This window comes from Oncorhynchus gorbuscha, linkage group LG02 (assembly GCF_021184085.1).
Source record: "Oncorhynchus gorbuscha isolate QuinsamMale2020 ecotype Even-year linkage group LG02, OgorEven_v1.0, whole genome shotgun sequence".
Taxonomy (NCBI): Eukaryota; Metazoa; Chordata; class Actinopteri; order Salmoniformes; family Salmonidae; genus Oncorhynchus; species Oncorhynchus gorbuscha.
In genome coordinates, this window is record NC_060174.1 from 26,311,428 (window position 1) to 26,332,887 (window position 21,460).

General features: G+C 42.6%; 1 protein-coding gene across 5 annotated transcripts; it reads right to left on the reverse strand.

Moving 5' to 3' along the window:
• Positions 1-655: 655 nt before the first annotated feature.
• On the reverse strand, positions 656-20,968 carry kiaa0513 (KIAA0513 ortholog). 5 transcript variants are annotated; one of them, XM_046306277.1, is made up of 15 exons: positions 20,829-20,968; positions 19,562-19,678; positions 19,171-19,327; positions 16,233-16,757; positions 10,546-10,645; positions 10,329-10,402; positions 9,902-9,972; positions 9,349-9,553; positions 9,206-9,246; positions 8,915-8,978; positions 8,714-8,791; positions 8,237-8,266; positions 3,868-3,948; positions 3,639-3,733; positions 656-3,055 (listed from the first exon to the last, which is right to left on the reverse strand). In XM_046306277.1, exons 4-15 carry the CDS (start codon positions 16,634-16,636, stop codon positions 3,006-3,008), a joined length of 1,293 nt encoding a protein of 430 aa, XP_046162233.1. In that variant the 5' UTR covers positions 16,637-16,757; positions 19,171-19,327; positions 19,562-19,678; positions 20,829-20,968; the 3' UTR covers positions 656-3,005. The 5 variants fall into 5 exon arrangements, with proteins under 5 accessions (XP_046162233.1, XP_046162206.1, XP_046162215.1 ...); XM_046306250.1 differs by having other exon boundaries at positions 8,915-8,996; XM_046306259.1 differs by lacking the exon at positions 19,171-19,327 and having other exon boundaries at positions 8,915-8,996.
• Positions 20,969-21,460: the final 492 nt, after the last annotated feature.

Sequence of the window (21,460 nt, forward strand, 5' to 3'; positions counted from 1 at the left end):
AGAGACACAAATTTTCCTCAGATTACACAGAACCACAATGAATTCAAAAACAAATACAATTTTGATAAACACCCATATATATTGGGTGAAATAGCACAGTGTGCATTCACAGCAGCAAGATTTGTAACCCATTGCCAAAAAAAAGGGCAACCAGTGAAGAACAAACACCATTGTAAATACCATTTATATTTAATTTCCCTTTTGTACTGTATCTATTTGCGCATATGACATTTGAAATGTCTTTATTATTTTGGACTTTTGTGAGTAATGTTTACTGTTATTTTTTATTTCACTTTTACCTATTTCACTTGCTTTGGCAATGTAAACATATGTTTCCCATGCCAATAAAGCACTTGAATTGAGAGACCCTCATTGTGTGACACCACTGACTGAGCTTTCACTGCTCATCATATTGTGTCCAATCATTGAGCAGCCATTTGGCAGTTTGGGCCAGGATCTAAAACCCTCCCACATTGTGCTACACGTTCCCACTCTATACCCTGCTCACGTTGACTCAGTCTCACACACTGGAGTGCACAGAGACTTCTCTATCTAATCTACACATTCACACTGAGCTCTCCTTCCCAACCACCTCTAATTCAAACATCTTATACCCTCTCTCGCATGCACTCACAGACACGAGTCCAAAAGCATCCACATTCAAAAATATATTTATTACAGCATCAGCTACTTGTTCTATCATAATTACACATCCATGCAAACTCAGCCACCATTGCAGAACAGAAGTGGGAGGACATTACAGCTACCTGTAAGAGACTCTTTCCCCGCTCATTAAAAAGAAGGGTTGGCTATGTTCTCCTATGCCAAAGTTTGTTTCACCTCCAAAGACACAAGGCTTGTCCATGACTAGGTATCAGGTGCTAGTTACAACTGGTCAAATCAGACCACCACTGCCCAGACAAACAATGTACAACACTTTTCATGAGAGATGTCTTAAAGAGCAGTGATGGACCATCCGTGCATTTGACATGCAACATGAAAAGCAGGCGAAGCATTCCAAGTATTAGAGGGCTGGTCTGCATTTCAACAATACTGAAAGGCCAGAGTGCACACAGCAATACAAACACCCAGGAGGGCTTGGTGCTAAACTAAAACTGCACACAGCCACAAAACAAAAAAAGAGGCAAGTCATTCAGCAGTATGGAAATAGAGGTCATCACATGCAGATGCACAATATGTCTGATTGCTGAACAGAATGTCAGATCCAGACATGAAGCAGGGAGCAGCATTGCAATCCAAGGGAAATAACAGAGACAGAGCAGAACACAAGTGACACTTTGTGGCAAGAAGCTGGTCCTCTGCTAAACAGCCCACAAGAAGAGAGAGAGAGAGAGAGAGCAAGACAAGACGTCTCCAAGACAAGACATAGAACTTCAACTACAAGGCATCACACGCAACTACACATCGTAACTAACACACTGGAGGAATTACCCAGTAGTTTATACTAAACATTTTACACATAGCACACATATAGTTTGGTTTAGCACTTGAATGGACCACTCCTAAGGGAGGAATTATGACGGCACTTCAGGGTCTTAATAAGGGGAAAGCTTTAGTTGCCATTGAGACAGACATCAAAACACAATGAACATAATCAGTTACATAGTCATTCACCAACAGATATGACACAAAACCAGTGATAAACAAGTCTTTGAACATAATAAAACATAGGTGAAAAAAATACAATATAAATACAAAATCAAGTGATATAGACAATAGATTAATACAAAATTATATATATATATATATATATATATATATATATATATATATATATATATAAAAACTTGCCAGTACTTCAATCCAGCATTGAGAAAAACGTACAATAATCCTAATTCCTATTCACATAGCTCAAATGTCAATGCTCCGAGATGTCAATAATGATATATTCTCCCTCAAAAGCTGGATCCACACAGTAGTTTTGAAACTTTTAACTCCATTGATAAATTAAGTGCTCTGAACAAGTCACCAGGCTTCCCTCTGGTGGGCTTAAATAATGCAAACAAGACATTGACGCCCTTGCTGCACGATGCCCAACTTGCACAATGCTCGTTTCTCACTTATAAAAGGGCAAGGATGCATGCCATGCATATAGCACAGACACCTCAGGTCACAGCTACTCTAGGAATGAAACAGAAGGTATGGGACTGCTGCTGGAAGTCATGCTGCAGCCTCTCACCATGACACACTGCACTTTCACTAGCCGTGATCTAACACCATGACAATCACTAAACACAGAGGACACGGAGCATGAGAATGGGACCTTATTGGAAATATGCTGACACAGTATATAGATGGTAGAATCATGAACAGGAGGATATTGTATCAGGTGGTTTTACAGATTGTTACAATTGAGACTTGCATTGATTACCATTGAAACAGAAAGGACAGTTCCCCACGGGTACATTCAAGGCACTTCGACATTGGGCAGAGAGGAAATCATAGAAGGTCACTATTGCAAACAATATAAATAATACTAATTGTAGGATATAATATGTATACTGTAGTCACGCAGGGGACATGAAAAAGGCTATAGACAGCCTGGGCCGGTTACATGGAGCTGATTATATAAAATGGGTTAATGGATGCTGATATGGCTGAAATTGTCCAACTACACAGTAAAATAAGGACCCGAGGAAGGTACTCATTAGTGACAGTATAAAATAAATAGTAGTGATAGGGTGAATGACCTTGTTGACAGTGCCCAGGAGAGGGTAGGTTACAGTATGTTGGTTGGTGAAGCTGGAATATTGACTACGCAGCTTCATGTTTACTATGACTGTAATAAAAGGTTTTGTGTTATTTATTGTTGCAGGTTATGGAGGCTTTACTAAAATAGGTGATTGGAGTTTACTGTACTGGATATTGATTGAATACAGTTATTGGTGAGCCTTCACAACATTGGAGAGTGAGGAGGAGTTTAGCTTCAGCTAATTACTATTGATAGAGCACCAAGTAGTCATTGAAGTAGCATTCTTTGCCACTCACTCCGTGGCCATCTGCTCAATGTGGTCGCTCAACAGCTTGTACTGCTCTGTAAGAGAGAAACAGAGAGCTCTTTTCAATCAAAACCACAAAGCATGTTTTTCCAGTTATAAATACATTAGTCTCAGAAAGCCTGTCTCCCCAACGGGCTCAGGAGAGGCAAAGGTGGAGGCATGACCCACCTAACAGGCGCTCGTTAAAACCCACCAGCTTAACCCGGAAGCCAGCCGCACCAATGTGTCAGAGGAAACACCGTTCAACTGGCAACCGGGGTTAGCCTGCAGGCGCACGGCCTGCCAGAAGGAGTCGCTAGGGCGCGATGAGCCAAGTAAAGTCCACCGGCCAAACCCTCCCCTGACGACGCTGGGCCAATTATGCGGCTCCCATGGGAGTCCCGGTTGTGGCACAGCCCGAGAATGAACCCGGGTCTGTAGTAACGCCTCTAGCACTGCGATGCAGTGCCTTAGACCGCTGCACCACTCAGGAGGCCCGAACTAATATTTGTTTTTATACGTTTAAAACAGTTTGAACAGGTGAAACGAAGTAAATTATATGAAAAGGAAGCGTGGCAGATAACCAAACGACCTATTTGATCTTATTGATGTGAGGAAGGTTGGTTCATGTAGGGGTACCTTCATTTAGGTTCCCAATAACTGCTTGCTTCTTCAGGAAGTCATTGCAGAGTTTCTTACTGAGCCCAAAAGCCAGCATGTTGTGAGTGAATGTCCTGAAAGCAGACACTAAGAGTTAACTGACCATGAGATACAGTATACAAACCATGCAGATTCCTCTCCTCCTCAGATGGAATGTTACTTAGAAGTTGTTTTTTGTCCATAGGCATGAGTATGTCACCTCACTCACCCCAGTTGGCCAAAGGCAATATTCTCGTCGACTTTAGAGCTGTCATCTTTCTCTTCCTGGGTCATATGACACCACTTCTCTCTGGAGAAAGATAAGAGCAGAGAGAAGTTAGGGGTCAAGGTCTCCAAGTTTACCTCTGACCTTTTACCCACACCAAAACAACAAACCAAACATCATTGGAATGAGATGAAAATAGCAAAACGTGAAAACTTTTTCGAAGGAAAACACGTCAAACTAAAGCGATGGCATGCTGGATATTGCGTGTTAGATTGCGGTTCTCTCTCTGATTGGGGAACGGAGAGAAATGTCTGTCCAAAAGCTTTGGGAGGCTTTATAACCAGTGTAGTCATACGTGTAGTCATATGTACAAGAAAACAGAGGACCTTTTTATTTTATTTTAGCAGGGAGTCACCATTGAGAAGTGTCTATTTTTCAAGGGAGCCCTGCATATACAATTTAATAGAACCAACCAAAAAATGGAATATAAAATAAAACAAGTAAAATACAGCACGACACAAATTGAACACATATACACAAAACACAATCAACTAAAACAAACACATTCTTCATTGTAAAATTCCTCTGTCCACTCTCTAAACTGCCCCAGGGACACAATGGCTACTATGTGTAATGCTTTTGGGAGATTATTCCAAACATATGGAGAAGAAAACTAAAAAGGCTGATTTACTAAACTCTGAAGACACCAAATGAGTCTCCAGAGTTAACTAACCCTGTGAACAGGATTGATAACTTAACCTGAACAGCACCACAACATCACACACCCGTCCACTCACACTCACACATACACATAGAAGGTACAGGAGGACTTCTGAAATAAATAATACAATAAACTGAATGCTTAGCATTTGATTGGCTGCTACAGTAATTCATGGCAATACCCCTGGAGAAGAACATAGCTATTAAGTGCTACAACACACCGTTCTACTTGAATGTGTTTTTCAAAACAATTGTCATTGTGGCTCAGTAAGACAGCATTCAGCATGCAGTGGAATAAGACTTAACAGTAGCACTTTGTACTAACTCCATGAAATAAAGCATTTATAATGGGTTAGTAAGTCACTTATTAATCATTGCTCCATTAATAAGGTTTAATATAGGTCCTTATAAACCATTTATTAATTTACTAGTGAAGTATTTTTGCATGGCCTCATCTACAGTGTAGGCTATTTATACTTTATAAATGTTGAGTGACCAGTGGAATTTCTCACCAAAAGATGGACATGCCATTGGTAAACATTCCAGCAGTACCAGTACATTCCAGCTCCTTAAGGTCTCACTAATATATATTTTTAAATTCAAAATCCAATAGCTAAATCATCATCGGTATGATCTTAAAACAATTCATTATGACTTAGTAATACCTTTAATCCGGCTTAGGCTCTGATGTGATATTTTTAAAGATATATGGATAGTTCAGCAAAATAATGTATTCCAATATTTGTTTCCTTGCCTTGTAAGCAGTCTATGGACGACTCTTAATCGCTTGTGGACAGATTCTGCATGTTAACCAAATAATGTCTGGTGAAGATAGAATGCGTAGGATAAGGAGCTGCAGTAGTCCTGGTGTTTGGATTTTCAGCACTGATTCTTTGGACGTACCAGGATTTGGCGAAGACGGTGCTTTAACTTTGACTGCTTCGCATCGTGGTGAAATTAACAGCAAGGGGGTGGGGGCAGACAGTTTCCTTTTGTGAGGGCGGAGACTTTGCAAACCAGAACTCCCAATTTCTAACATGTATGGACCCAGAATTTTATCACGCAGCTGACCAAATTTTAGTTCTAGGTTAACCGAGATTCTAAACTGGGTGGTTCGAGCCCTGAATGCTGATTGGCTGAAAGTCGTGGTATATAAGCTCATATACCATGGGTATGACAAAATATTTTTACTGCTCTAATTACGATGGTAACCAGTTTATAATAGCAGTAAGGCACCGCGGGGGTTTGTGGTCTATTGCCAATATATCGCGGCTAAGGGCTATATTCAGGCACTCCGCGTTGAGCCTAAGAACAGCCCTTAGCTGCGGTATATTGGCCATATACCACACCCCCTCTGGCCTTATTGCCTAATTAGCCTGCTCTAAGGGGTGACCCGCAATTCATACTTTTGGTAGAAAAGTCCCTGTCAAGAAACGCTTATAGCATTTTCAGACAGAAAACATTATTTTACTCAGCATAGTATATCCAAAGTTACACATCACATTATTACAACAGTGTGACTGTTTTGGAATTACATTTTCATTATATATTTTTAAACACCCTCTGTATTGTGTGCTTATTGTTAAACCATAGATGCACTACATGGCAAAAGGATGTGGACACCCCTTCAAATTAGTGGATGCGGCTATTTCAGCCACACGCATTGCTGACAGGTGTATAAAATAGAGCATACAGCAATGCAATCTTCATAGACAAATATTGGCAGTAGAATGGCCCATATCGAAGAGCTCAGTGACTTTCAACATGGCACCGTCATAGGATGCCACCTTTCCAACAAGTGAGTTCGTCAAATTTCTACCCTGCTGGAGCTGCCCCGGTCAACTGTAAGTGCTGTTATTTTGAAGTGGAAATGTCTAGGAGAGAAAATGTCAAAGCCACCAAGTGGTAGGCCACACAAGCTCACAGAATGGAACCACCAAGTACTGAAGCAAGTAGCGTGTAAAAATGGTATGTCCTCGGTTGCAACACTCACCACAGAGTTCCAAATTGGCTCTGGAAGCAATGTCAGCACCAGAACTGTTCGTCTTGAGCTTCATGAATTAGGTTTCCATGGCCTAACAGCCACACACAAGCCTAAGATCGCACTCTCTGGAGTGATGAATCACGCTTCACCATCTGGCAGTCCAACGGAAGAATCTGGGTTTGGTGTATGCCAGGAGAACGCTACCTACCTCAATGCATAGTGCAAACTGTAAAGTTTGGTGGAGGAGGAATAATGGTCTGGGGCTGTTTTTCATGGTTCTGGCTAGGCCCCTTTGTTCCAGTGAAGGGACATAATGCTACAGCATACAATTACATTCTAGATAGACGATTCTGTGCTTCCAACTTTTTGGCAACAATTTGGGGAAGGCCCATTCATGTTTCAGCATGACAATGCCCCCGTGCACAAAGCAAGGTCCATACAGAAATGGTTTGTTGAGATCGGTGTGGAAGAACTTGACTGGCCTGCACAGAGCTCTGACCTCAACCCCATCGAACACCTTTGTGATGATTTGGAACGTCAACTGCGAGCCAGGCCTAATCGCCCAACATCAGCGCCCAACCTCACTAATGCTGTTGTGGTTGAATGGAAGCAAGTCCCCGCAGCAATGTTCCAACATCCAGTGGGAAGTCGGGACCAACTCCATGAGATGTTTGACGAGCAGGTGTCCACATACACTACATGGCCAAAAGTATGTTCTAGGGGCCATTTTGAGACCTTAAGGAGCATCAGGTACTGCTGGAATGTCTATCTATAATAACTAGGTTACTAACATGTACAAATGTGAGCGTAATGATTAAACTATTTACTAATCCATTGTAAATGCTTTATTACACGGAGTTATTCTAAAGCGCTACAGACTTAACATGCACTGGTCGAGAGCAAAAAATCATGTCACATGCAACAGGCCCTACTAAAGAGAAACCCCTCATGCTGCAGATAAGAGTGAACATGTCAGCATGCAATCATCTGTGAAAACATAATACCTCGCCATCATGAAACAAATAACTCTTTTAAAACCCTGCTCTATGCTCGAGGCAAATGTATTCATCCATGAAATTAACCCAAACAAACAGAAATAACAACAACCAAACAAACAAGTGCATAAGTAAACGCATGCCTTTCTGATGCTCGACAAGCACGCAGTAAACTTTGTGGCACTTATAACAAGTAATGCCCGCATCATGATCAAAATTAGGAAAATTGTATGCAATCAACATAAATGTGTAACTAGTTGTCTAAAATAGATGGTTTTGAGCTATGACAGACACAGAGGATACAGTGAGTGAGAGGAGAAGTTCATGCAGATATCAGTGGACAAGTCAATAGGACAGCAACTATCCTACTGCTCCAATGCTGAGCCTATCATTGAACTTCAGTACAAGGATCTGCCCTTACCCTGTTCTGCTTGTGCTCAGAGAAGCACATCCTGAACAGTGCAAATTAAGCCTGTGGCTCTTTCTAGATTTTCAACTCTCTCCACTCTAAGTCACAATGTTGAGCATCCATCTGTTCCTTTCTCGGTTCATCCTTTTATTCGTCCTCTCTCTTTTGCCTCTTTCCCTTGTTCCTCGCTTTCACTTGTTCCTCGCTTTCCCTCCCTATCTCTCTGTCTACCAGTGTTAGGAGGAGCAGACAGATAGGACAGACCTCTCGTCTTTCTCTTCCTCATCCGTCCCCCTGCCCGGCAGCAAGGCACAAGGAGACAAAGGGTTAAAGATACATGCAAAGGTTGAGAACAAGAGCTTGGGAGAAGAAACTGGTGGCAACAGTCAGGAGCTCAACGGCAGTTTGAGTGAACTACAGACTGGTATACAGTCAGCCTTCCTTAAATTCCTAATTTGTGTTAAAACTCATACCACATTCCCTTACCCCTCATTTATACACACAGACAAGACAAGTGTTCACAAACAAAGAGACGAACCTCCCACCTCTTGAAAATACACCCCACATTCACGCATACGTTTCATTCAATCTATCCATCGACTGCACTCTATTACACACTCCCATTTTATCCTCTGTTCGCACTACACAGGCTGTAAAAGGAGCTTTATAGTAACATCCCAGTTTAGTGATATAACAGCCGTTTCATCTTTCATCTCCCCTGCTGGTACGTCAGTATCTCACCTGGTGGTAGGTGACCTCTTCTTCCTCTCACAGTGGACCGCATCAAAGAACGCGGCGTTCCAAAACCTCAACGTATGCCTGTCACCGGAGACACCACAACACATCTATAACACCAACCAGGTAGGACAATAATTCACTACCTCATTGTTATTGTGTGGATTTGAAATCATCTATAAACATAAATGAACATCCATCTCATACCAGATGGGTTGCTGTTTCAGGTGTGTGTACAGGTACACCTTCTCGTTCTCTACTTTCTTCTTCTCTGGAGGCACAGAGGACACTTTAGAGGACAGGCAGAGAGAGCAACTGATAAAGGCAACCCATACTTCGAGGCAAGAGAGGAGTAATTTGACCAGTTGGCAGGTTGGTTATAAGAACATGTAAGGACATGGAGTTATAAATCAGACTAATACAGGAACTGACTTGCTTGTATCTTAAACCTTTGATGGGTGTGTACCCTACAATCAACAAGAGATGAGATTGACATACCTGGTGATTTGGGCTTTACCTTGACTGGACTCTCTGCCTCCCTGGGTAGAAAATAGTTGGGAGGAAAAGTCGGCAAATAAACTGACTAAAACAGTTCTTAGAAGAAACATTATTGATTGGTTATTAACAGGAATACATCTCACTCATTCTTTCGAGCGGACGCTCTCAGCTTGCTCTCCAGGCCTCCAAAGAAGCATTTGACTTCCGTTTTGGCAGCAGAGGAGTTCTTCAGGAGCCGCTCGGCTGCGTCCTTCTTGCCAGACAGCCAGGAGTTGGCCTTATTCAGGTAGGAGTCCATGGCTACAGGCGGCTGCTGCAGCAGCTCAGTGGGGGATGGCTGGGACTTACCTGAGGTGCAGATAAGGATCCTTTTACTATACACCACCATGCTCTAATCATGTTTCCTATTGATTATGAATAGGTACTGCGTAGAGCCTAATAGCAAATTAATAGCATAGTAATAGCAAAGTAATAGCATTATAATAGCATTGTATTAGCACAAATTCTAATACCCCACACATACTATTGATGTGTGCATCTCTGCATGTACAGTTAGCTTAAACTGACTCCGTGGTTATGTTGCAACTACAACCCTGACTGTTGACCCCTCCCCATTAATGTTGGGAAACTTGGAGGCCATTAAGAGATGGGAGAATAACTCTCTCATTTGTGGTTCTAAGCAAATACACATCTCACCAGTGTGGTAGTAAGTGAAACACATGGTCATGAGGTTTTTAGCTGGACTGTAGTCATCCATCTGATAGCACCTGCAACACACACACTTATGTAATGGGGATATGATTGTGCAGATAATATTGTACAGTGAAATACACCCATTCCCTTATGTGTGACTTAGGTCTAGACAAAGAGCTTTGCACACAACACCCACATGTATTTGACCACACACACAAACATGTTCACATGTTCTCCTTCTGAGATGGGGCCGAGCCTGGAAGTTGTTGTCCTTACAAACTCTTCAGGGAATGAAGCAATTGTGTAAAACCCATCAATACAATGTAGCAGGTGTATAGCTCAGTCTCCCAACAAAAATAAGTGAAACAGGGAAAAATAAGCACTTAACAAAACACGAAAGAGTTGAAGTGAAAGAGGGAGTCAGACTTACTCGAAAAGAACAACTGCAAAAGACTGCACCAGCCTGTAGAATGTTGCTTCACTCACACACTTGGAGTTGCAGCGCTGCAAATAAAGCCATGTCTCTTCAGTTACAATAAACTTAAAACATGTAGCACCAGCAGCGAAGCTGTGCTGATAACTGTGCCATTACTCTGTGTCTATGTGCAGAGACATACATATCTCTGTGCTTACATACCGGCCCTTACCTGTGCACTGACGTATCTGGCAAACCACTCCCTACCCTTGCCATTTTCTCCACTGCACAGCTCCCCAAAGCGAGCCTTCTCCTCCTGGTCAAAGTCCTCCCTGAGAGAAAAGAGGTTTATACAGACCCACCTTAAACAGTGACTGAACAAAAAATAAAACACAACATGCAACAATTTCAAAGACTTTACTGAGTTACAGTACATATAAGGAAATAAGACAATTGAAATAAATTAATGAGTCCCTAATCTATAGATTTCACATGACTGTATCAAATATACACTACAGTGCATTCGAAAAGTATTCAGGCCTCTTGCCTTTTTCCACATTTTGTTACATTACAGCCCTATTCTAAAATATATATTTTTTTATTTAAATCCTCATCAATCTACTCACAATACCCCAAAATGACAAAGCAAAAACAGGTTTAGAATTGTTTTCAACTGAAATCTCACATTTACATAAGTATTCAGACCATTTACTCAGTACTTTATTGAAGCACCTTCAGCAGCCTTGAGTCTTCTTGGGTATTACGCTATAAGCTTGGCACACATGTATTTGGGGAGTTCCTCCCAATCTTCTCTGCAGATCCTCTCAAGCTCTGTCAGGTTGAATGGGGAACTTTGCTGCACAGCTATTTTCAGGTCTCTCTGCCTTTATTTCTTGCGCCACCCCAGAAATAACCCTCTTGATCGGTGCCCTGCTATGAAAATCCATGCAGGAAACATTCCACTCTGATATCTTTTAGTGTCTTAACACACGCTTCTTCTGCTCTGCAGACACACCAAAAATAAATAAAAAATAAGACCACTCCAAACTTTGTTCCAACACATTCCAGATTTTCTTAGGAGACATTAAAAGGATTTTCCAAGTAGCATTCATCCAAAAAACCTGACTCAAAAACGAGTCAAGTGGTTTCCCTTTTTCTTCGCTACTGTAACCTACTCATTCTCACTTTCTGTACTATTAGATTCACTCGACTCACTAGCAGTTTCAAACATTGACCTCAGTTTCCACCAACGAACATCTACCCTGACATACAATGTCAACTGTGAGACCTTATATAGATTAGGTGTGCTTTTCCAAATCATGTCCAATCAATTGAAATTACCACCGATGGACTCTTAAGTCAAGTTATAGAAACATCTCAAGGATAATCAATGGAAACAGGATGCACCTGAGCTCAATGATCTTGAGTGGCGCAGGCAGGGATCCTGAGTAGCGCAGCAGTCTAAATCAAATCAAATTATATTTGTCACATGCGCAGAATACAACAGGTGTAGAGACCTTACAGTGAAATGCTTACTTACGAGTCCTTAACTAACAATACTTTAAGATGTTTTAATAAAATAATAGATAAGTAAAAAATGGAAAATAAAAGTAACAAATAATTAAACAGCAGCAGTAAAATAACAGTAGTGAGGCTATATACAGTGGGTACCGGTACAGGGTCAATGTGCGGGGGCGCCAGTTAGTCGAGGTAATATGTACGTGTACGTAGAGTTAAAGTGACTATGTGTAGATAATAAACAGAGTAGCAGCAGCATAAAAGAGTGGTCTGGGTAGCCCCTTGATTAGCTGTTCAGGAGTCGTATGGCTTGGAGATCGAAGCTGTTAAGAAGCCTTTGGGAACTAGACCTGGAGCTCCGGTACCGCTTGCTGTGCGGTAGCAGAGAGAACAGTCCATGACTAGGGTGGCTGGAGTCTTTGACAATTTTTAGGGCCTTCCTCTGACACCGCCTGGTATAGAGGTCCTGGATGGCAGGAAGCTTGGCCCCAGTGATGTAGTGGGCTGTACGCACCTCCCTCTGTAGTGCCTTGCGGTCGGAGGCCGAGCAGTTGCCATACCAGGCAGTGATGCTCTTGATGGTGCAGCTGTAGAACCATTTGAACATCTGAGGAACCATGCAAAATCTTCAGTCTCCTAAAGGGGAATAGGTGTTGTCGTGCCCTCTTCACGACTGTCTTAGTGTGTTTGGACCATGATTGTTTGTTGGTGATTTGGACACCAAGGAACTTGAAGCTCTCAACCTGCTCCACTGTAGCCCCGTCGATGAGAACGGGGACCTGTTCGGGTCCTCCTTTTCCTGTAGTCCACAATCATCTCCTTTGTCTTGATCACGTTGAGGGAGAGGTTGTTGTCCTGGCACCACACGGCCAGGTCTCTGACCTCCCTATAGGCTGTCTCATAGTTGTGGTTGATCATGCCTACCACTGTTGTGTCATCGGCAAACTTGATGGTGTTGGAGTCGTGCCTGGCCGTGCAGTCATGAGTGAACAGGGAGTACAGGAGGGGACTGAGCACGCACCCCTGAGGGGCTCTCATGTTGAGGATCAGCGTGCCGAATGTGCTATTACCTACCCTTACCACCTGGGAGTGGCCCGTCAGGAAGCCCAGGATCCAGTTGCAGAGGGAGGTGTTTAGTGCCAGGGTCCTTAGCTTAGTGATGAGCTTTGAGGGCACTATGTTGTTCAATGCTGTGCTGTAGTCAATGAACAGCATTATCATATAAGTGTTCCTTTTGTCCAGGTGGGAAAGGGCAGTGTGGAGTGCAAAAGATTGCATCATCTGTGGATCTGTTGGGGCGGTATGCAAATTGGAATGGATCTAGGGTTTTTTGGGATAATGCTGTTGATGTGAGCCATGACCAGTCTTTCAAAGCACTTCATGGCTACAGACGTGAGTGCTACATGTCGGTTGTCATTTAGGCAGGTTACCTTAGTGTTCTTGGGCACAGGGACTATAGGGGTCTGCTTGAAACATGTTGGTATAACAGACTCGGACAGGGAGAGGTTGAAAATGTCAGTGAAGACACTTGCCAGTTGGTCAGCACATGCTCGGAGTACACGTCCTGGCAATCCGTCTGGCCCTGCAGCCTTTTGAATGTTGACCTGTTCAAAGATCTTACATTGGCTATGGAGAGCGTGATCACACAGTCGTCCGGAACAGCTGATGCTCTCATGCATGCTTCAGTGTTACTTGCCTCGAAGCGAGTATAGAAGTAATTTAGTTGTCTGGTAGGCTTGTGTCACTGGGCAGCCCGCGGCTGTGCTTCCCTTTGTTGTCTGTAATAGTTTGCAAGCCCTGCCACATCCAACGATTGTCGGAACCGGTGTAGTACGATTCAATCTTTGTCCTGTATTGACGCTTTGCCTGTTTGATGGTATGTCAGAGGGCATAGCGGGATTTCTTATAAGCTTCCAGGTTAAAGTCCCTCTCCTTGAAAGTGGCAGCTCTACCCTTTAGCACAGTGCCGATGTTGCCTGTAATCTAAGGCACTGCATCGCAGTGTTAGAGGCGTCTCTCCTGACCCGGGATCTATCCCGGGCTGTATCACAACCGGCCGTGAACGGGAGTTGTGATACAGAATTTGAGAATTTGTTGTTTACAGACTTGCCTATTTAAATCAAATTTAAATAATACATTGAGTCTCATAGCAAGGGGTTTGAACACTTATGTAAATAAGGTATCTGATTTTTAATTTTAATACAGTTGCAAAATATATATATATATTTTTAACTTGTCTTCCATTTGTCATTATGAGGTATTGTGTGTAGATTGATGAGGGAAAATTTTCATTAAATCTATTTTAGAATAAAGCTGTAAGGTAACAAAATGTGGAAAGCCAAACATTGGCAGTAGAATGGCCTTACTGAAAACCTAATTAACTTTCAACGTGGCACCGTCATAGGATGCCACCTTTCCAAAGTCAGTTCGTCAAATTTCTGCCCTGCTCGAACTGCCCAATTCAACTGTAAGTGTTGTTATTGATAAGTGGAAACGTCTAGGAGCAACAATGGCTCAGCCGTGAAGTGGTAGGCCACACAAGCTCAGACAACAGGACTGCCGAGTGCTGAAGCGTGTAAAAATGTTCTGTCCTCATTTGCAACACTCATTCCCGAGTTCTAAAATGCCTATGTAAGCAACGTCAACACAAGAACTGTTCGTCGGGAGCATAATGAAATGGGTTTCCATGGCCAAGCAGCCACACACAAGCCTAAGATCACTATGCGCAATGCCAAGCGCCGACTGGAGTGGTGTAAAGCTTGCCACCATTGGACTCTGAAGTAGTGGAAACGCGTTATCTGGAGTGATGAATCACGCTTCACCATCTGGCAGTCTGACGGAAGAATCTGGGTTTGGCGGATGCAATGTGCCAAATGTAAAGTTTGGTGGAGGAGGAATAATAGTCTAGGGCTGTTTTTCATGGTTCGGGCTAGGCACCTTCGATCCAGTGAAGGGAAATCTTATCGCTACAGCATACAACGACATTCTAGACGATTCTGTGCTTCAAACTTTGTGGCAACAGTTTGGGGAAGGCCCATTCATGTTTCAGCATGACAATGCCCCCGTGCAGAAAGAGAGGTCCATCCAGAAATGGTTTGTCGAGATAGGTGTGGAAGAACTTGACTGGCCTGCACAGAGCTCTGACCTTTACCCCGTCATCTTTGGGATGAATTGGAACGGCAACTGCGAGCCAGGCCAAATCGCCCAACATCAGTGCCCGACCTCACTAATGCTTGTGAATGAATGGAAGTAAATCCCTGCAGCAATGTTCCAACATATTGTGGAAAGCCTTCCTAGAAGAGTGGAGGCTGTTATAGTAGCAAAGGGAAAACTAACTCCATATTCATGCCCATGATTTTGGAATTAGATGTTCGACAAGCAGGTGTCTACATACTTTTGGTCATGTTGTGTACCTTTTTTTAAAAAGGTAGGGGCGTGGATCAGAAAACCAGTCAGTATCTGGTGTGACCACATTTCACCTCATGCAGCGTGACATCTCTTTGACAAATTTTGATCAGGCTGTTGATTGTGGCCTGTGGAATGTTGTCCCACTCCTCTTCAATGGCTATGCGAAGTTGCTGGATATTGGCGGGAACTGGAACATGCTGTCGTACACGTCGATCCAGAGCATCCTTAACATGCTCAAAGAGTGACATTCAAATTGCCATTGATAAAATGCAATTGTGTTCATTGTCCGTAGCTTATGCCTGCCCATACCATAACCCCACCATTGGGCACTCTGTTCACAATGTAGACTTCAGCAAACCGCTCGCCCACACAACGCCACACACGTGGTCTGAGGTTGTGAGGCTGGTTCGACATACTGCAAAATTCTCTAAAACGATGTTCGAGGTGGCTTATGGTAGAGAAATTAACATTCATTTATCTGCCAACAGCTCTGGTGGACAGTCCTGCAGTCAGCATGCACATTTCACACTCCCTCAACACTTGAGACATCTGTGGCATTGTATTATGTGACAAAACGGCACATTTTATTGTACCCAGCACAAGGTGCACCTGTGTAATTAATGACCATGCTGTGTAATCGGCTTCTTGATATTCCACATCTGTCAGGTGGATGGATTATCTTGGCAAAGATTAAATGCTCACTAACAGGGATGTAAACAAATTTGTGCACAACATTTTATAGAAATGTGCTTTTTGTGCGTATGGAAAATTTCTGGGAACTTTTATTTCTGCTCATGAAAAATGGGTCCAACACTTTACATGTTGCGTTTATATTTTTGTTCAGTATTTTACACTCATACTAAACCCTCATAAAAGACCCTATCCATGTTTAAGTACCACTGTAAAATAGTTAATTCTAGCTACACATACTGTACAGGCCCTCAGGGACAGACCCACACCACTCCACATTCAGAGAATCCAGGGTGATCTTACTTTCCATGAAACACCATCTCCACGTAAGCTTTCATGAACTCCTGATTCTCCACTGCCTCTACCCCAAGCTCTGCGCTGTGATTGGACGAGGAGGATGAGTGCCGTGAGTTCCACTGCTGGGAGTGTGGTTCCATGTCATTCTCACTGTCTGCCGACTCTGTGGCATCACTGTCCCTGTCCTCTCCCCCACAATGGTGGTGGGAGCCGGGCATGGGGGCCAGGGGATCAGGCAACCGTGGCTCCAGGAGAACAATGGAGGCAGGCTCTTGGAACAGCAGCTCAGAGGAGAAAATGTCTGTATGGAGCAGCGCCCCACTAGGAGGACTTGCAAATGAGGGAGCTGTATCGTCTGAACATGAAGGGATATCAAAGTCTATGAGGTTTTCCACAGCTACCCCCTCCATTGTTGAGGACAGAGAACAGAGATGGCAGTGCTAAAGTAGACAGGAGAAGGCTCTTCAGACACTCTCATCCACGAGGGGCACTGTAGCAGAATGGACTCAATGCCCACACACCCATTGCACACTGTGAAGAGAGGAGAGAGGGAACTGTTACTTCTAACACTCATAGGCCAACTTTAACCAAATAAGACAATATAATGATGTACGGTAATGCTGTTGATATGACTGTTTGGATATGAACGGATATTGTGTTTTCCATCAGTATTGAAGCTGTCTTTAACCAGGTAAGCAAGTTCTCATTTACAACTGTGACCTGGCCAAGATAAAGCAAAGCAGTGCGACAAAAACAACACAGAGATACACATGGGATAAACAAACGTACAGTCAATAACACAATAGAAAATCTATATACAGTGTGTGCAAATGTAGTAAGATTAAGGAGGTAAAGCAATAAATAGGCCGTAGTGGCGAAATAATTACAATTTAGCATTAAGACTGGAGTGATTGATGTATAGATGGTGATGTGCAAGTAGAGACACTGGGGTGCAAAAGAGCAAAAAAATAACAATATGGGGATGAGGTAGTTGGGTGGGATATTTACAGATGGGCTGCGTACAGGTGCAGTGATCGGTAAGCTGCTCTGACAACTAATGCTTATAGTTAGTGAGGGAGATAAGTCTCCAGCTTCAGTGACTTCTGCAATTCGTTCCAGTCATTGGCAGCAGAGAACTGGAAGGAAAGGCAGCCAAACGAGGTGTTGGCTTTGAGGATGACCAGTGAAATATACATGCTGGAGCGCACACTATGGGTGGGTGTTGCTATGGTGACCAGTGAGCTGAGATAAGGCGGGGCTTTACCTAGCAGACTTATAGATGACCTGGAGCCAGTGGGTTTGGCGACGGATATGTAGCGAGGGCCAGCCAACGAGAGCATACAGGTCGCAGTGGTGGGTAGTATATAGAGCCTTAGTGACAAAACGGATGGCACTGTGATAGACTACATCCAATTTGCTGAGTGTTGGAGGCTATTTCTTCTTTAGTTAAGCCATTTTGCTTCTCCGTCAGCAGAACAGTTTGGCCTGCTTTTGCCCTGATCCTGGATCTGGCAGTTCTGCCAGTCTAACCAACCCCCTAGCTGATGTCTGGTCTGATCCTGGATCTGGCAGCTCTGCCAGTATAACCCCCTGGCTGATGTCGTCTGACTGAAAGACTGGGGATATTATTGAGATAAGGAGGACATAATATAGGATTGGGACAGTTGGACTGTAACCCAGCATTAGTGAACACACACGCCGATGCACCAAACACACCGCAATGTTTTATAAAAGTAAGAAAATAAAGGAATATGGCCATTCATTTAGCCCGTTTTTCACAAAACACACACAACCCCTTTTCAGTTGTTCATGTCAAATCAATTAACTACAGCTTACTCTTGAAACCTGAACATGCCTCAGTTGTAAAATTTCACTCTTGACATTTTGGTGTATTAGACGTTAGCTAAAATAGGCTTTATCTGACTTGTTCACAAAATGTCAAGAGGGAAATCTCCCAACTCTTTTTTTCTCTCGCAGCTTTATCACAAGGACCGAGGTGAGCCGAGCTGAGTGAGAAAAAACAGGTTTCTCTGTTGTTGTGGTTCCCACTGCAGTACTAACAGCACGGCAGAATCACCTTCCAGATATGCCATTGGCCTATGCACTGAGCCCCCCTGACTGCCCTCCGAGTGAGGGGGAGACCTTCAGTTGAGCTCAGGAAATCTCAGGGGTGAGTGCACAGGCTGAAGTATTTCTGCTTCCCTAGCAAGAGAACAGGCCCCCAGTCCTACTCAACCACCCACATACTCTCCCACAGGGGATTGAGCATAGAGGACAGGGACGGGACGGGACGCTTTTCATCACAAATGACGGGATACTGAAAAGCTTGAGTAATTAGGTCTACTGGATTTATGACTTGAGAGATGTGAGAGAGGGGTTGTAGAAAGATACTGCATTGCATTGATCCATGTGTACGATCCAGGCTGTAATGAAATGATAAACTGAACATACGTACATTTACTGTAGACAGGATCTGGCACCTAGTTTTATATTGCAGACAAACAACATCTCATATTTTTATTATCAAAATTAATATCTAGGTGTATCTCTTCCATCGTCAACTAATATCTAGTTTCCAACAATCACAAGTGGTCATTACATAAAGTGTATAATGTAAAATATGCCCTTGCAAACATTCATGCGAGGGCATGACACATAAAAGCCATGTTATACTAATGTCCCCATGTTCACCCCAGGAAATATTATTCAGTAGGCTAGTCTCTCCACAACCATCATCCAAGCAACATACTCTATGTGATAGACTGAGTAGAGGAAACATCTTGTCAATTCAGTGTGGATCATACCATTTTCTGATTTTCTTCCTCCAGTCCTCACTGGCATTCTAAAATTACATTTCATGGTCTGCAGGCCAAGAACTGAAGTATTGCTTGCTTGGAGTGTCCTCCCTATAATCTCTTAGCAATACAATCTAAATGTTCCTTACCCCAATGTAGGAGGGCTGTTGTCCAGTCCAGACGCCCGACTGTCCTGACTCAAACCAGCCTTTGAGAGCAGGGTGAACTGGTTCAGTCATATCTAATCACAGGCATTTGGACACTTGAATGTCCATGTAGGCTGCCCCTCTCTTCCATGGGAGTGGACTAGCAACATAGATAAGACTGACTGAGTGCATAACTAAACATTTCACACTGAAGGGAATGTGGGAGAGAAAAGACTGATAAGGGAGGTTTGGAATCTTGATTCGTTATGCCTTGCTGCTAGTGCTATGGCAGGATGCTGTTCAAACGATCTGACCTAACATGACATGGACACAGCTAGTTCAGAGAGAAAAAGGCGGTCTAAAATAAATTACTTAGAGGACATGCATTACTCACTCCAATTTGGCAGGCAAAATTCGGGTTTTCTTTGCAAAGTAGGCATTTCACATAGCTCATTGTTCTTTTCACATGGCTGTTTGTTTCTTTGGTGCATCATCTCACAACAACTTGAATCTGAAGCAGAGAAAACACGTCAGTCTTCCAAGCTCCCTTTTTTTGTCCTAGAATCAAAAAAGTATGATACCCAACAAACATGTCCTGCTGAGAACCAACATCCCTATATTATTAACGAGTTTTCCCAAATAAGTCAAACCCTCCTCCCCTTCATGACCTTGATCAAACAAGGTCACTTAAATAGAGCTTCCATGGTGACAAATGAAGATAAGCTGTTAAGACCACTTGGACACGACAGCAAAGCAGGAGCCAGAAGAGACAACAGTCACTGTGTGAATGACCATATAAATATTAACAGGAAGTTCTCTTCCATGTGCAGTTCCAGATAAAACCAGACAGCCCCGAAGCCAAACAAAACCAATGAGTAGCCTATTATGAGTAAGCTTCATCACTAACACCAGCCTGCTCTTACTAGTACTTTTAACTGGTGTATGAAATGTACACTCTATAAATAAAGTTATTATACATGAGTAAAATAAAAACAAAACATTTCCAACCTGATACGGCTATGGTACTTTTATCAAAGATAGAGTGTCACTCTCACTAGCTCTATCGAAACGATGTCTAATTGTTTTGGGCAAAATGCAGTAGCTACTTTCCCATCAGTAAGGCTACATTGTTGTTATTGCCAATATGTGTGTACGAGGTAAGCTTCCAGAACAACATGCTTGATCGTAAGAACAGTCAAGTAGGTCTAGTAGCCTGGGGGGGGGGGCGGACATAAAAACTACTTATATTTTAATTCTGAATTCAACCATTACTTCAGTAACGTAAACTTGAAAGCATATTTTCAGGAAATAGATCGAATACTGTAAACAACACCCATTAGGTTAGGCTACAGTATGGTAGTTTACTCGTATATTTACCGTTCAATTTTTTTTAAACACGCACTTCAGAGAGATAAGCCCATGTTACGCAGCCAATAAACATCTATAGGGTTGCCAGTGCCTGCCAACACCACCACCACTTGACATTTCCAGCAATCTGATGATGAATGACAGACATCTAGTAGGCCTACAGTGTGAAATCGAAATAAGATTGTGTATGGCTTGTCAATAAAACACACCAAATTACAAGCGTATGGCGAGAAATGTATTATATTAAAACATATGGTATAATAACAGTACATTTCCTTTACAGTTGTACGTACATGAAATGTCCCAGGTTGATGAGGGGTTTAGTCTTCCCTGTATGCGTCGGATCCTGCTCACTTCAGTAGTGTCAAAACAGGCATGCGCAATCAAGCACGACTGTAAAGTGGGGGTGGGGAACCCAATGACGTCACTAAGTATCCCGTTCATGTCCTCTCGAAAACTCGGGCCCTCCGAGTTAAAATGTGTTAAAAATTAATGTAAATTATTTGCGTAGAGCTTCTTATTGGTTAATTCTGATATTTCCTTAGTGGGAAACTCTGGAATATTATTTCCACAATAAGTAAGCAAGTCAGACATTTTCGAGTTCCGATTTTAACGTTTTTGTTGTTGTTCCCGACAGACTATGAACACGGAAGTAGATGTTTGACTTTTTTAGATATTTTTTTTACCTGAACGTCACAACTCTGTCGTGGCCCCATTTAACTTGACGTTGAAATATATACTATATATATTATACTATTATACTATATATATATATATATATATATATAATAATATAATAATAATAATATATGCCATTTAGCAGACGCTTTTATCCAAAGCGACTTACAGTCATGTGTGCATACATTCTATGTATGGGTGTATATATATATATACTATATATATATATATATATATATATATATAT

Coding starts and splice junctions, on each gene's coding strand:
- kiaa0513 (XM_046306259.1), bottom strand. CDS start 16,636: ATGGAGGGGGTAGCTGTGGAAAACCTCATAGACTTTGATATCCCTTCA. Junction 8,792..8,914: donor CTGAAACAGCAACCCATCTG/GTATGAGATGGA, acceptor CTCCGGTGACAG/GCATACGTTGAGGTTTTGGA. Junction 3,734..3,867: donor ATTGCCTTTGGCCAACTGGG/GTGAGTGAGGTG, acceptor GTCTGCTTTCAG/GACATTCACTCACAACATGC.